This window comes from Ursus arctos, unplaced genomic scaffold (genome assembly GCF_023065955.2).
Source record: "Ursus arctos isolate Adak ecotype North America unplaced genomic scaffold, UrsArc2.0 scaffold_12, whole genome shotgun sequence".
Taxonomy (NCBI): Eukaryota; Metazoa; Chordata; class Mammalia; order Carnivora; family Ursidae; genus Ursus; species Ursus arctos.
Genome location: NW_026622786.1, coordinates 7,885,053 through 7,902,416, shown reverse-complemented (window position 1 = coordinate 7,902,416; position 17,364 = coordinate 7,885,053). Strand labels below are relative to the sequence as shown.

The 17,364-nt window shown below is 43.5% G+C and overlaps 1 protein-coding gene across 5 annotated transcripts in view; it reads right to left on the bottom strand.

The window, feature by feature from the left end:
- TBX15 (T-box transcription factor 15) overlaps window positions 1-17,364 on the bottom strand; it is a 119,655-nt gene that overhangs the window by 19,839 nt on the left and 82,452 nt on the right. For all 5 annotated transcript variants that reach the window (XM_026483640.4, XM_048220286.2, XM_048220285.2 and 2 more), the window contains exon 7: window positions 5,043-5,140. In XM_026483640.4, coding sequence (XP_026339425.1) covers window positions 5,043-5,140 — 98 coding nt within the window. The remainder of the gene's footprint in view (window positions 1-5,042; window positions 5,141-17,364) is intronic.

The window sequence follows — 17,364 nt, the reverse complement described above, 5'->3', positions numbered from 1 at the left end:
AATTATTACAAATCAAACTGATGAAAAGCCCAACACTGACAGATGCTCATCATCCTTTCACCTGCCTGACAAACATTAAAAAGCCCCAGTGGTGTTGAAATCCCTCTGGTTTCATCTGTTACCACTTGAGGGAGCAGGGAGGGTTTCCGTAAATGACGGGTTTCTTTACTTCTGCAGATGGAGATGTCCTTCCAGCTCTGGGGTCACTGGTCCAGGACGGTTCCTTACTGCACGACAGTTGTCAGGTCCCGTGGAGACGGATGGTGCTCACAGAAGCTCCCTCAGTGTGGGCCAAACAGCTCTACAGTATATATCATCAGAACAACAGGACTGCACTTGGCCATTACGGGCCTGGGCTCTTATTTCTTTTTTCTCTTCTGTCTGTGTTGCCTCAGTCAACGTCCCTCAAGCACCACTTTCGGGGTTAGTTCATTTTGTCCCCACCACCAGCAGTGTTCAGGCAGAAGCCACTCCGGAAACGTAATCCCTGTCTCCAGACTCTCCAAACGTATAAACTCCCTTGCTGATTATAAATGAAGATGTCTGAAGGTAAGACCATATGCTTGACTTGATAAAAATAAAATACTGACCTATTTAGAGTTAATGCTCAAGTTCTTGACAAGAAAATATCAAGTGGAAGAGTAAACTAAAAAAAAAAAAAAAAAGAAAAGAAAAAAAAGAATGTTGTGGCGAATTAAAGCTCTAGTAAGTAAGAATGAAGAAAAGAAAGTGGTGGAAAGGAAAGTGCCCCTTCGAGATGAGATCCATGTGAGAATCCTCAACTCACGTCTGCCACCGCTTAGCTGCAGACATGTGAGTAGACTGCTCTGTGCCTCGGTTTCTTTTTGTGTAAGAGGCAGAGGATGAGGGATTCCGTGCATTCTTCTCCTTTGGAGAAAACAACTGTACAGAATACTCATTCAACATATTTTTTAAAATAGAAAGATTTGGGGTTTTGCAAAATGGTGGCTAATTCAACTAAAGTGCTTTCCTTGACATTTTATACACAAATGGGTCTTCATGAAAGAGAAATTAAAATGACAGCAAGGGCAGGATGAAAAAAGCAGCACCCTTAACCTCACAGACAGAAGAGTGGATCCAGCCTCTAGCAGCAGCAGCAGGAGCACAAAACTGGCCTAGGACTGTGGATTTGACATGCCAGGTATTCATATGTTTGAAGCGATGAGGGTATATGGACACCGGTGAGTCAATCATTATGTGCAGCTTAAGTCTGGTGCCAGTGCTGCCAATACTCTCTTCAACAAAAGGGAATTACTACCAAACTCAGTCTGCCAATGAAGTTTCCACTAGAAGTTCAACACTCTCTACTTCTTCTAAGACACAAAACAGTTCAACACAGATGGCTCTGTCTCTTTTCTTCATTTTATGAGTGATACTGTCCAGAGTTACTGGAACTCTTAGTTCTTAAGGGAAGAGGGAGTGGATGTTGTTTCTTTTACGTCCTTTGTTAACGTCAAGAAACCAAGCCACATATTTTTTAATAATGAGAATCTGGATCAAGTTCAGTGTATAGTTAAAAAATGTATTCCAATTAAACAATTTAATAGAATTTTGGCTTTTCCTCTAGCCCTGTCCCACTACCATATGTATCCAATAATTCCTAGTTCATCCCCCCCACTAATAAAAAATGGAGTCACTAAATAAGTGTGACATTTTGCTTCTAAAGTTCAGTTTCTCCAATCAACAAAACTAAAAGGCAGCCTATGGAATGGGAGAAGATACTTGCAAATGACATAGCTGATAAAGGGTTGGTATCCAAAATCCATAAAGAACTTACCAAACTCAACACCCAAAAAACAAATAATCCAGTCAAGAAATGGGCGGAAGACATGAATAGACACTTTTCCAAAAAAGACATCCAGATAGCTAACAGACACATGAAAAGATGCTCAACATCACTCATCATCAGGGAAATAACAAATCAAAGCCATCATGAGATACCACCTCACACCTGTCAGAATGGCTAAAATCAACAACACAAGAAACAACAGGTGCTGGCAAGAAGCAGAGAAAGGGGAACCCTCCTGTGCTGTTGGTGGGAATGCAAACTGGTGCAGCCACTCTGGAGAACAGTTTGGAGGTTCCTCAAAAAGTTAAAAATAGAGCTATCCTATGCCCCAGCAATTGCACTACTAGACATTTCCCAAAGGATACTAAAGTACAGATTTGAAGAGGTACATGCACCCCAATGTATATAGCAGCATTATCAACAATAGCCAAACTGTGGAGAGAGCCCAAATGTCCATCGACTGATGAATAGATAAAGAAGATACGGTGTATACATACAACGGAATATTGGTCAGCCATCAAAAAGAATGAAATCTTGCCATTTGCAATGACATGGATGGAACTAAAAAGTATTATGCTAAGTGAAATAAGTCAGTCAGAGAAAGACAAATACCATATGATCTCACTCCCATGTGGAATTTAAGAAAGAAAACAGATGAACATATGGAAAGTAGGAAAAGAAAAAAGGAGAGAGGGAAACAAACCATAAGAGACTCTTACTGATAGAGAATAAACTGAGGGTTGATGGAGGGAGATGGGTGGGGGGAAAGGCTAGGTGGGTGATGGGTACTAAGGAAGGCATTTGTTGTGATGAGCACTGGGTGTTGTATGTAAGTGCTGAATCACTGAATTCTACTCCAGAAACAAATATTGCACTGTATGCTCACTAACTAAATTTAAATTAAAAAAAAAAAATTGGGGCACCTGGGTGGCTCAATCAGTTAAGCATCTGACTTTGATCCCAGAGTCCTGGGATCAAGCCCCTTGTTGGGCTCCCCTCTCAACAGGGAGTCTGCTTCTCCCTCTCCCTCTTTCCCTGCCCCTCCCCTGCTTGTGCTTTATAAATTAATTAATTAACTAATTAATAAGTTTTAAAAAATAAAAATAAAAAAAAGAATTTTTAAAAATACAAGAAAAAAAAGAAAGCTCAGTTTCTCTTAAACCACTATTTTCCAAGGGTCAACACCTGCCCAACCACCCCACATGCTGGTGAAATGCAGGTTGTCAACCCCAATCGTCACTCCACATCCATATCTGCACACATACCAGGTGGTTGTGCTCCAGGCCCGTGTGTCAGTGACTCTGCCTAACCTGAGCCACAGTGCCACCAAGTGACCTCCTGTCATTAGGTACTTCCTGGCTGTCAGGCCCTGTGACAGTTTTCGAGAGCACAGCAGTGAACACAATGTCACCACCAATGCCTGCTCTCGGGAACTGGCAACATCCCTGCCAACTTTCTAACACCAACCTCCATGATACAAACTCCCACTTAGCTCGAGCTTGGACAGTCAACGAGTAAAGCAAGGGCAGAGAAGCAAGAAGCCACCTCAGAAATAAACAGGATCAAGTGTCTTTGCATGAAAGTGACTCATTTTCATATATGAAGCATGTTCATATAAATGAGCTCATGAAAATTACCCCTTTTTGGTAGGTGAGGAAACAAACTCACTAGAAGTAACTTGCCCAAGGTTATAGAGAGTTAGTGGCCATCAAAGATGAAGGCCCAGATCTCCCAGCGGTCATAACACCCCTGCCTCTTAAGGTCCATGAGGGCCTCAGAGCAAGAGCACCCTGAATATGTCCTGACCCTGCTTCTCTCACAGAATTACAAGGAGAAAGTTGCTTCTTGCAGAGGGCTTCCATTTCTCGGCCATTTATTAAAAAGACAGATGGGAAGTCTGCATCACTTGCCTCACCAGTTCCCTGTGAGGAGGAATGGTCTAATCATGCTTTAAATAGTTAATCATCAGAAAGGCAGTATCTCTTGTCCCTGAGGCATCTTCCTCTCAGGCACCTGTGTACAGGGACGTGAGGGGGTGGAGAAGGTGGTGGGGGGTGGTGATGACGATGATGACTAGCATCTTGTGACTGCCTACTGTTTTTAAATGCAGTGTCTCATTTAATCCTCACAAGAATTCTATTATAGTCTTCCATTATGCAGATGAGAAAACTAAGTGGCAGGAAGGACAGGGAACTTGGCCAACATCACAAAGCTAGGAAGAAGCAGTGATAAGAGCCTAACCCAAGTGGTCTACCCCAGTCCCTATCCTTTCAATAGCCTTCTTCATCTTAAAACCTGAGAGACTTCAATAATTTAGGTTACAAAACCTAATTTAGTGAGCAAACTGCTAGAAGCTCCTCTGGGAGGGGAATGTAATATAATGTATTATCAAGTCCTAGAAGGGCTTCCCACAATTTCAAAACTTAGGGTTCCATTCCATGTGACAGAACAGAGTAAGCTCTGCAATTTTGACCAGTGTCACTTTGGGGCGGGAGGAGGTTGAAGAGAGACTCATAAAGTGTCTGACACTCTGGGAAACTTCCTGAGGTGAAAGGGTCCTGCCCTAGGAAGAACCACTGACTGAGGAAAAGAGTTGAGGTCAGCCCACGAGCCATCTGTGCTAAGGCCACAGGCTTCTTGCCAACCTGAGCTTCCAGAGAAAGGAGAAACTGGAAGAAAAGCACAAAGCAGTGCAAGGAAAAAGTTCACCCAGCCCATCAACTTGAGACAGGTGTTGTGTCTGTCCAGGTGTTCAGCAAAAAAGGAGGGAGCACAAGTTGCAAGATTCCGATGGGCTTGCAGCGGTTCCCTCCTCACTGTCAGATCTAAGCAATTCAGTCCTATTGTTCGGACTGAGTTTTTTCTCCTTTACAAAACCAGAATAAGAAAACTGATAAGGCTGCCATGGGGAGTAAATGAAATTATCATGAAGTATGTCTTCGAATACCAAGGGCTATGTGAATGCTTAGGCATAGAAATAATAATTTCACCCCCATCGTCATCATGAACATAACTTTGCTTTTCAGAAGGGGGAGAGAATGCTGCCTCTGGAGCCACCTTGTTTGCACAAGTGGTTATGCTTTGGTTATTTACAGAGCTACCAAGTACTCTTCGTTCGAGAAGAACTGGTGTAACCCACGCCTTGGCTTGGGGACAGCTGTGCTATATTCAGTTCCGCTCCCATTCTCTCCCCGCCACGATCCTAAGAAGAAGCCTTGGCCCAGGATGTTACCTTGCTGCTTTTGCATGGTGGTGAAATCCTCAAAGGTGAGTGTGCGCACGGGGGGTCTCCAGAACGCGTAAGTCTCCATGATGGCTTCCAGTCCGGTTCTGCAGAGAGAAAAGCCAACAAAGGAAGTTGTAAATCATGCCAAGAAACGCACTGACTTTTTAAAGATCCTGCGGTGGTTTGTCTGACAAGTGGTATATACGTAGGCACTGAGAGACATCACCCCCTGGGGAAATTAGTCTAGAAGAGCACAAGGAACAGATGGCACTGAAATGCATAAGAAAGAAGAAATTAACCCAATTCAGATTATGTGCAAGCAAGTCATAACTATGATGGAATTTTACTCTGAGCTTTCTTCAAAGGAGGTCCGGTCTGCATGAAAGAAACTATTAATTGTTAAAGCTCAAGGTCACTAATATCATGACTAGAGTTGAGCCCAGAAGCACTGACTGCTTCTCAAGCACAGGACGATGTCATCATCATTACCACAGTGCACAGACAGTCTGCCCCAGAATCAACTCCACCAGTGGGAATGTGGAGTCCATGATAGTGTCAAATCACTGTGGCTTTAAAGGCTTCTCAGATCAACAGAGACAAGCAGGGCAACAGAAATGAAAGGAGAGGTAAGCAAGCAAATACAATTGTGTTTCTGCCGCAACAAAAAAATTCCCACCTGAAGGCAAATAAAGGGTTTGGTCCCAGAAATTATACCTCAGGCAAAAAGACCAATACATTTCTGTAAATATTCATCTGTATTTTATAATCTAATAATCAAGCCGGTCTTTGAGGGTCACATACTTGAGACTGTCAGACCTCAGGAAACATCCAGCATTTTACAAATACATTAAGGTTTTTGTTTCATTGATAATGGAGATTCCATTAATTAAAATACGCACACACTGCCTACTTTACCCTTCAGTAAGTTCTCTGTCATATGTATGAGGTACCGAAGGACATCGTTTCAACATAACTATCCAAGTTGTCTCAGTCATGTTCTTGATGATATTCCATATCCTCAAAACAGAGTATCGGTTGGGGCTTTGTTTAAAGCTTTGAACTTTCAACTTTGTTAAAGCTTCTGGTTATTGACTTTTTTTTTAAAACTAACCGCTCCACTTCTATCTAAGTGGATGGAGCAGAAGTACAGGGCCTACGGACAAGGAGGGTAGAGAAGAGTAGGTGGCACTGTCCTTTCACTGCAAAGTTACTAGAAGGTAACATGGCGTCCCTTCCTGCAAAGGCAAGTGTTCCCTCTTGAGATGAAACTTATGCTGCCTGTCTTCCTCCCTAGGCAATAAATTTCCAGAGTTCTTTTCAGTCCTGCAAACCAAGAATAAAAGGAGAAGCTTTATTTTAAGTGAGAACAAATATCCCTTCCTTATAAATGACTAGAAGATCCCTTGAGGTTCTTCTCAGATGAGCTGCTGATACACTGATTGGCTCTTTGTGTTGGAAAATTTCCTCTCTGAACAGGCTTTACTTGCACAGTTAACTTTCTAAAGTCTTCCCTGGAATCTTGGAGGCTTTAAATACACCAATGTTGGCAAATCAAACTCTGTATTTTTAGAAGAGGTTGAGAAGAGAGGGTGTTGCATGGTGTTTATTAGCTGTTAATCTGTTAAAAGTAGGAATAGAAGACATGTCCACATAGTCACCTACATGAATGCTGAATACAGTACATGGAACTATTTGTGGAGAGAAAGAGTCCAGGCAATTAGGGAGTTCAGAATAATAAGAGGATAGGCAGATAAAGCCATCCCGAGCTTTGATGACTATAAGAAAGAGAAAGGGCAGGCATGGATCTCACTGCCTTGTTCTGGAATGTTGGCCACCCACCAGAACATCTTAGGATTCCCTTTAATGACACGGAGGCTCACTGCAAATAGCAAGGTCTTTGTTGTTCCATCTCCTAGTCCATTCTTCCCAGGAACATTGTACCAACAAGGGACAAAATATTAGCTCAAGGACAAAGAACAGTCCCTTCTCATTTCACAATAAAGTGACAGACAACTGTGAAGTAACAGTTCCATACTGATATACTGCCCATATCATATTTATTCAAGAAATAGAAAAACTTTGATTTCATTTTCATAACAGGCAAAAAGATTGTGGCAAAGGTATTCATAATTTTATTTAAGCCATCAACACTATATAGGATAGTGACTATTTACCCATCTGTCCAAATCTAAAATCCAACGGAAAGACTGAGTTGTAGAATCATAGATTTAAAAATTGGGAAAGTTCACGAGTATCACCTACTTCCACTTCCTGGGATGCCATCTTGGATGGGTTATCCAGCCTCTGCTGGGGTATTTCCCAAGGAAAACATTCAGTTTTCTAACAGATGTTAGAAAGTTCTTTCTGACCTTTGGCTGAAATCTCTGATGAAACTTTTACTCTCTGGTTCCATTGCCAATGAGTAAATGGTGACAGCGACAGACGCTTTCCACATCCTCATCAGTAAGACTTTCCCCAGCTGCTAAGAATGTAATGTGCAAGATGCCACATATGGACACGGCTATGGTCCATCCAGTCCAGGGGTCTGTCAGAAGGTTCATTTTGGTGGCAGAGTTGTGGGAGAGGGGCCATGACTATTGAAAAATAATGACTGAGACCACACATTCCTCACCACACTTTGCTGTGGATCCATCTCTCATAGATTTATCCCAGATACTTCCTGAATCTACTTATATATTCAAAGCATATCTCTTTTTAGAAAATTAATCCTATTTGTTTACTCTATGCCACACATTTTTTGTCCTCAAACTCCACTAAGCTTCATTGGATAGATCTAACTGTTAGGAAGTACTAGTGCTAGATATCAGGATTTGGTGACCTGCTGTGGCAAGATAAGAATTAGATAATCCAGCTCTCCTCACCACTAGCATGTCTACTTTGGATCCCATGTTTCTCTATGTCCCAGTGCTTAGGGTGATGCTTGTTGCTCGGTCAGATCTCAGTTTGCATGCATTGAATGAATAAATAAAGGAGTAAATTTTCACCCTATGTTTTATTACTGCACCATTATTTCATGAATTTTAGCCAGCCTAAAACCGAGAAAAACAACTTGATGTAAAATCAAGACTCTGCATACAAAAATCCTTTAGTACTGGAGACTTGGGAATTGTTTCTATAGCTGCTTGTGCCTTTCTTGACTCAGGTCTCAGAGGGGTTTCAGTTTTCCTTTTCTTCTGTTCTGGTCACGGAATTTCTGACCTGCAACAGTCTGAGTCCCCCTCTCAGGGGCCAGTCATTTCTACCCTCATCTTCTCTTACAAGAGTCTCTGCCAACGATCCATTAACATCTTCAGCCACTTGGATGTCTATTCAAAGTTTATCATGAGCAGTACATTGCTTACTAATTCATCATCATTCTACCCTAGCTTTATAAAATTTTATTGTAACGTTCTTAAAAGTGAATTCATTGTCTAACAGATTAAAAAAAGGGGTCTTAGATAACCTCACGTCATTAACATGTTCCACATGGTGGGCTTCTCTGGGTCTGTTGCACACCAGAGACCCTATGTCTGAGGTCTCCAATCAGAGATGATCATATTGGCAAGTGTCTCCCCTCTTGCTTACTTTTCCCTGTTTGCTCCAGTGACAAGAGAGGCCATATCCAATCCCTCTTTGTTCAGTCCTTTGGCTGGAATCACCTCTCTGATTTCCAAGCCTCTTCTCTTTAGACTTTTCGGTCTGCTCACTGGCCAAACCAATGGAACATGCTGGGGGGGGTGGGGACAAGGAAGGAGAGGAAGCAAGCCAAAGATCTCTTTTGGAAATTGATGATGCGTCAAGATCAACCGATTTGGAAAAATAGCCAGACTCTAGAGAATTTTTCTTCCAAACTTCTCATTTAAAAAAAAAAAAAGTGGGACTACCTCCTTTGAAGTTCAGCAAATATTTGATAATAATAACAACAATTATGACTATCTTCATGAACCTATTAGATAGCACACTGCTGCATACATTCTGTGTTTTATTCGTGTTGAGATAGAGGGTTGCTTTTTATGTTCCTTCCATTTATTTTCTCTGTATTTCTGACTTTTAACTCTTCCCCAAGCTATTGGCTGGTGATTTTGGTAACAAAAGGAACATAAGCTAGAGATTGATGAGGCCATTGTTCATCTGTCAACAGAAGACAGTCAAGGGCTACAGAGATGGGATTTTGAAATCATAAAGAAGTTTTCCAGCCAGTAAATGTGCTAGGTCCAGAAGATTATAGAGACGAAAAAGGACACTAATTTACCCTAATTTAGGAGTGTCCTGTTCAACAAAGAGAGAACAGCATGTAAATCACTAATCTCTGAACAGTGTGATGAATGTTACACTGAAGATACATAGAAGAGGAAACAGAGCACTGAGCAAGAAGTACTTAATACACCTGGAAAGCTCCAGGAACACTCCATAAAAGGCCAGTTATTTCAGCTGAGTATTAAAGGGTACTCAGCAGTTTTCCACATGGACAAGAGGCAGAAAGAACTTTCCCAGGAGAGTTCACAGTATATACAAAGACATGGAGGTATGGAAGAGAAGGCACGTTCTGGGGACTGAAAATAGTTCAGGGCGGCTGGAGCTCCAGGTGCAAGATGAGACAGTGGGGCGGATACCAGAGATATTTATTCCATGTTAGGGGCTTGGATTTTATCCCATGGGCGGTCCTGTACCTCTGATCTTCTTTCCTTTCTCTTCCTGTTCCAGCACTTGAAAAGACACAGAACCAGAATATACTGTTCTTTCAGATCTAATTACTATATCTCAACTTCCTAATCCTCTTTCTTAGACTGTCCATCCACTGAGGTGAAGTCAACCCTTCCACACATCCTTCTCCTTCCCTGGATCTGAAATTGGTTCCTACGTATTTGTTGTCCAGGAATATTCTAAAAGACCTCCCAACAGAGGTCTGCAAATTGGCCAAAAAAAAAAAAAAAAAAAAAAAGCCACCATTCAAAACTTGGCTTTAGATGGTACAATCAGTGTATCTACATGATGAATTGGCTGTCACTGGTGTGCCTTACAGTGGTTTGGAAGAACAGGTGTCCAGTGGACAGATGCTTAGAGCTGAGTCAAAACTGTTCCTTACCCAGTGATTCCCAACTTGGGAACTGTGTCCCCACATGGTGTCTGAACAGGTAGCACTGGCAGTCCCTAAGGAGTTTTCATTGCCTTGAGAAAAATCCCTGACAACACATGCAGGCTAACTAAGAGATGAAGTTTCTTCGCCTTTCACTGGAATGGTCTGACTTTAATCAGGAAATACTAAATCGCACGAGGGGCAGATTAGCATTGTGGTGAAGAAGAGCAAGAGCTCTGACTGCCTGGGTTCACATCGGAATCCTGCTGCTTCTCAGTGCAATCTCGGCCAGGCTGTATCACCTTCTCATGCCTAAGTCTCCCTACTTATAAAAGGGAGATAACACTACTCCCTCCTAATTGTTATAATAAAGGCAGGATTAAAGATAAAATATATCGAAGAGAAAAAAAACATAATGAAAGCTTGAGGACCACTGGACTACCTCAAGCAAAAGAAACGCCACCACCATCTGCTGTGGTCAGGCTGTGACCTGTAACAGGAGAAAGCATTCTTACTTCCCTGGAATCCAAACCCGTGTCAGCCCTCTGGCTCCAGACTCAATGTGGAGGGACCCATGTGTTACCTAATTCCATTTCTCATTCTCTCCTCAAAGAACCAAAAACGTGTCCCTCAAGCCTCTGTAGGCCTCATTATCTTGCAAATATTTCAGGCTCCAATATGTTAGCCATTAAAAAGACGTCACTTTGTTAGATGACACCATCCCTGGGCAAGAGCCATAGATAATAAAACAACTGCCAACTTTTCCCTGGCAAACCCGCACAGCCAAGAGGACAATGGCGGAAAAGGTTCATGACAGAGGAGGGAGAAGAAATAACAAGGCAGAGAAAAATGTCAAATATCAGCTGGAAGACCATAAGCCAGGGGACGTGATAACCTGCCATAGCATGGAAGAAGAGGGGGAAATCTGACAGGATGCTGCCACTGGAGTCTAGTACAGGGCCAGCTACCTCAAGCTATAGATGCAGCGGTTCCTGAGAGGGAGCCCCGCGCTGATGACTTACTTTCGCTCTGCTAAAAGGCCCCCATGCCAGGGATAACAAAAGAGTGTGCAAAATCTACAGGGGCCAGTAGGATTGCCAGGAACGAACAGGATGAGACTGGCTGGAAAAATACAGCCGGTGGCTTGAGGGAGAACAAATAAAAATATAAAAATTGAAAGTGAGGGAGACACTTGGAAGTCGTGCTGGTTGAAAGAAGGCAAGGAGTCCGCTCACCGGCTCTCGGCTTGCTATGTGAGCCTTCAGGAGCAACGGGGACCTGGACAGGGGCAAGGGCAGAGCTGTCTGCTGACTGGCAAGTCGTGCCTCATGGAGGGGGAGTGACATCACCTTCTGGATGCTGCCATTGGCTGGCTTTGCAAATTCTGAAAGCCAGTAGCTCACTCTACTCAGTTTTAGCACCCATAAGATGGGAAACGCTCTAGCAATACCAATCAGCTCAGAGACAAAAAGGGACTACTTGGACTGCAGATACCATGTGAAATGATTATTACTATTATTATTGTATACTTAGGATTTGAATTCCTAGAAATATATACACAAGGTTGAACTATATGAAATTGCTAATATTTCACCTCTTGGACCCACAAATGTAGTAATTTCATATGTTCAGCTTAGTAGGTAGGTAAGGGGGTGAACAAGATTTGAGACACTTGGTTATAACAGAGACCTCTTATAACAGAACTTTAACTGAGACCCACCCCAAACCCTTCTCTCCCAACTCACAAAGAAAAATGGATTCTTTCAGATCTAAGCACAAATGACCTGGCCCTGGGGCTGCTGTCTAGCTGACTCTTCCTTTTCCTTCCTTCTCACATCCATTAACTGGAAGCACTCTGATTCCACACAGGGTTTTGAGAGGAGTTGGGCCTTTGCAAGGTTTCCTGTCTGTGTCTGAAGAGGTGGGTCTTCACTCTATGAACACGGCCTTGGGACAGCAGCTGCTTAAGAGGGGGTCCCAGGAGAATCCTTTACTCCCAAATATTTTCCTCCCCATCAGTGGAGATTCCTTCCTTTGGGTTGAATATCAGCCTCGTTAAGCATCCTCCTCCAGCAAGCAAATATATCTATTCCCGTAATGCAGTTAATGGCTCCATTTTTAGATCACTCTACCCTGCAACATGTAAAGGGACACTAGGTACCAAGGAGGACTGCCACCAGCCACATTCCCAGCAAACAGCAGTGCTGGCGGACAATTAGCTCAGACTCACATTGCCTCGTACACCGCACCCTGCAGGCCCTCCTGTTTTCTCAGTGAGGGACAACATATTAAAGCTAGTTACCCATGTGAACCAACCGCCCCGTGATACAGGGCCTGTCACTGGCTCCTTTCTGTCAGTTCCAAAGTGGTGGAGTTTGAGTGTTATGGCTAAGCCTCCAAGAGTGGCCTCCATAGAGGAAAAAGTCCCCTTCCAGAAAGCTGTACCAGTTTCCTGCACTGCAGAAGAGCCACTCTAACCAGAGCCTGTTGTGGAACCAACAGCAGTGGCTTCTGGGGCGCCATGCCAGCTAGGAGTATCTGTAGGAAACCATGTCACATGAGACAGTCCCCCTTGCAGTTGCCTTAGACGCAATGTAGGCTGGGAGTAAGGGTAAAGCCCAAGGTCAAAGACAGGATGAAGGGTGCTGAGAGAACCCAGAGTCATGCACTCCATGGCACTCTTTAAAACAAGTTCATAGAACCTTTACTCCCCAGACAGATCATAATTTTAATCCTCTCCTTTTTATGTATGTGTTTGTTTTGGAGGAATTCCCTGGGAATTATATAAAATTTCCCAAGCCGACTTGGGCCTTCTGTAAAATCTTGGCAGCTACTTCCAGCAGAGACAAGGCATTAGATGTGGACTGAGAGACCCACAGTGTTCTCTTTCCTTCTGCTGTCCCTTTAAAGTGCAAGGTCTTTGCAGTTGTAATGCTCCCTCTAGCTGAGCACAGTGTTCTCGCCAGGCATGCGGACAGAGGGACCTCCCGAGGCTGCTTCTTGACCATGGGACTCAATGCAAACACTCTTGCTTCTCCTCAGCTCCACGACTTTTGTCTTCTCTTTGGAATGTGCTGCTCACTGGGGTGGCCACCCATAAAGACATAATTTCACCTCTCCATTCACCACTGAGCGACCTCTGTCAACTAAACCTCACTCTGCTTGGGCTCAGCCTCTGGGACCTGAAGCCCATGGACTCTGAAACTGCTAGGGAATCCTCTTTTTCTCCAGGCAGCATAAATGTGTCCCCACTGTTCAGAGATAGCTCTGATGGCCTGAAGGATGTGCATGCCTAATCTAGGAGAAGGCAAAATCAGTGTCCACAGCATCAGTCCATCCCAGATTTGAATCAAAATTGCCCTTAGTCTTCAAACTAAGCCTATTTATAGATTTACTCTTTCTTCCCTTCTTAGTTGGTGTCTAAAACTAGCTCCCCGCTATTGCTACACCTATTCACCACTGGTTAGGGTAAAGTTTTCTCACTCCAGAGTTCCTGGTTTTTAATTTCTCTGCCACTCATCAACTCTGTTTGCTGTTTTGTAACTAAGTAAACAATTATTATTTTACTCTGTGTACCTGGCACTGTAGGAAATAATCTAAGACTAGAAGCCTGAAAAAGGTACAGTCCCAGTCTTCAAGGAACTTACATTCTAGCAGCAGGCAGAGCCCAGGAATACAGATCACAAGACATCAGTTCATCAAGCTGAGGGAATCTGTTTCCCTAGGAATAGGAAGGTGCTACTGTCTCCTCCTGGAAGGAGAAATCTCCCAGAGGTAACTCTGGATATTGTGCCCTGGGGCTAGGCCTGATGAAAAGTAAACATACATGGATCTACCCAAAGCCAGATTTGGGCCACATAATTTCTGAGAGATCTAGAAGGAGGGACAATTTAGAAGTAAACACAATTGTCCTTCCATTGCAGAGACAATGCCTGGAAGCAAAATCTGACAGGGTCTCCATCCAAAGGGACCAGCTGTTTACCACCCTTTGCCTCAACATGAACACACACATACACACACACACATACACACACATACACACCCACACACACTTCTGGTGGAGACTTCTAATCAGGGACACAATTACATGGGAAGGCAAAGTAACAGCTCAGTAAGTACAGTTTAAAGAGTGGTGACCTTCTCACACTGAAGCGTGTTAATGGCACTTCTGAAGGAAGCAGAGAGGACTGTGACAAGCTCTGGTGACGGTGACACCACAGGGCTGACACTGTGGACTCACCAGGGCTTCTGTGGGGGTTCTGAAAGGCCCAATGAATGTTGTCTTTTGTCCTCATTTGAACTCAGAATAAAGTCCGAGAAAGACCTAGGAGCCTGAAGCCATGAAGACCGAAATACCAGTTTCATTACTGATAAAGGTGTGTGGACGCTCTGGCACAGGTGTGGAGGCTGAATGAGTGGGCCAGAACCCCCCTGAAGCAAGCCAGTCCCCCAAAACAGCAGGCCTCCTCTGCTGAATTTCCCATACAGTGGCAAGAGCCCAGAATGTATGCCATGTGCAGGCAAGCAGGTCCTCAAGAGTTCCTTCTCCCAGGCTCAGCAATCAGACGGGTCACTCTGGTGCCCAATGAAGGGACGGAGAAAGCGAGAGGGCTAGAAGCCAGGAGTATTCTCCATGGATATCTCTTTACATGGAAATATGAGGAATGGAAATAAGTATCCTCACCCCAGCCCCCTTGAGTTCTTCTCTTTGCCCAGGACACTGCTGTCGCCTGGCCGGCCCCACTCAAGAGGACACGGCAGTCAGAGCCTGGCAGGGCGGGAGAGACTCAGGAGAGGCATGGGAAGAGAGTACAGCGGGTGCTGTGTCCTCCCCACCTTCCCTCCACACCCCTCCCTTCCTGAGCCTTTGGATCGCACTGGGATAGATTGAGATCGACAAACCTAAACGTGTTTTGGTTTGAGGTTTGGCAAATTCTGTAACTCCAAAGTATTCCACAAATGTTTTGTGTTCTGCAAAACCGAAAAACATTGGCCAAGCACTTTCCCCCCCTAATTTTTAAGCCCATGTGTTTTTAAAGGAAATGTAATCCGTATGTTTTGGGTACATTTATATGCAACTCATCAAACCATGCTCGTCCATATGAGTCATTTGATGTCTAAACGCATGGGGATGATCACAGATTTATAAGAACTCTGTTAGCACAAGAAGGGCAATAGGTGAGGCACTGGCTGGAAAGTAAGGAACTGGATTCTGGTGTTGGCACAGAACCACCAGATCCCAGAAGATTTATAAATAATCCCCTATATCCTCATCCATCAATCTTTCCCATCTGCAAAATGACAGTAATAATTCTTGCCCTCATCAGATCCTGCACGCAGGGAGTGAGATTTCAAGACTCATTATCAGGTCATTTTGAGCTTTTTAAAGACTAAAGACAAGGGCCCCTGTACCTGCCCCCCAGTGGGTCTACATTAATCCAGCCTTCCAGAGTGCTGGTGGACAAAGATGGCATGTATATTGAATGATTCATCTTTGCCCTCTCACGAGACAGGGGACTTCAAGGTCATTATGTCACAGTTTCATCTGCTACAGAAGTTCAGCCTGACTTCCTGTCCTCTACTAGGGAACCCCTTGTTTACAGCAAATACATGATAAAGACATGGGGAAGGCTACAAAGACAGGTGGAGAACATACAGGTTGTTTTATCTGGAAAAGAGAAGGTTCTGGGTACTTGAATAGTATCTTTAGGTAAATGAAAGGTTTTCAGAGGAAGCATTCTATTCTCCATATCTGTTGAATACAAAATAAGTGGAGTTTAAACTGTTAGCATGATAGAGCATAAGGTTCACAGGCTCTGAAGTCAGGTGAACCCAGGAGTTACTCTGTGCTCCAGCTTTGCTGTGTTACACTAGCGAAGCTGCTTAAGCTCTCTGAGCCTCAGCTTCTTCATTTGTAAAATATAGGTCATTTTAAAGATTAGGAAAAAAAAACCTAAGTAAAAGGTCTGGAACACAGTAAATGTTCAATCACAGATAATTTCGGTAATTACTAATGTTACTTAAAGTAGCCTGCAGATTTTAATGGGGCATACATCATGAAGAATCACCAGAAAAATAAATAAATAAGGCACTGAAATGGGCTGAGGATCCATAGTTCTGCTTTCATGGAGTCCTTACAAAGAAGAGTAGCCCACCAGACAGGACAAACAAATAACTGTCTGTCCTGAGCAGGAAGACGTTCACCAGCCCCAAAGCAGACTCAGGCCAGGGCCAAATGAGGTGTCAAGGTCCCTTGTAGCCCAGTGAGGAGACAGGAGGACCCCAGGACTTGCACCAAGATGTCATCACAATTTCCTAACCAGAGGCAAATGCTTCAAGATACATGGTCGTATTCCCCAGATTAAAGTGTGGCTCCAGTTCTCAGAGCAGAGCTCCAATGCTGCTCAGTAAAGTCTGCCTATTCCAATTTTCTGTTCTAGGTCACGCCTCTGAAAAATAAGGACTCCAGTGGAAGAAAAAAGCAAAGAAAAAATCAAAACAATCTTTGGAGTTCCAAGAAGAAAATAAACAAATACTAAATGTCACTGGAGATACAGGGGGAAAGAAAGAGAAAGTAGTTGAATAACTAAAGTCATTAGGGTTGACCCCTCATAGTGTCTAGGGCAGAAATTCTTAACTCTTGGTCATGGAACTTTTCAAAAATCTGGAGAAAGCTATAGACCTCTCCCCCAGAAAAATGCACACCTGCTCATCCACACACAATTTTCCTTATAATATCCAGGAAATCACAGAACCCTGGAAATCCATCCATGGACTCCAAGCTAATGATCATAAACACCCTAGCAGCTTCTTTATGAAAGGCCAGCTTCTATTCTGAGCACATCCTCACTAGCAAGGTCCTCCACAAACCTAGACTGCAGAGCCCTGAAAAGGAAGCAACAGGACACAGCTCACAGGCAAGTTCCACGACCTGAGCATGGAATATAAACTAACTGGCAGGAAGAGAACTGTCCCAAATGGAAGGAATAAGTATGCATCCCTCACTGGCTAAATTTTGAAGATGAAGGTCTTCGCTGAACAGAAAAGCATTTGGCCCAGAGTTCTCGTGCCTGAGTTCTAGCGTGGCCACACCACTAACTGGTTGCTTGATCTAGGACACATTACGCAATTCTGCCATTTTCAAACTAGAAGTTTAAGTGAATTTCCTTTACTCAGTAGATATAACCTTAAGAAATTCTGAGGCAAATAAAATTGTATAGCAATCTAAATGCATTTTATTTTTTTGTGTGT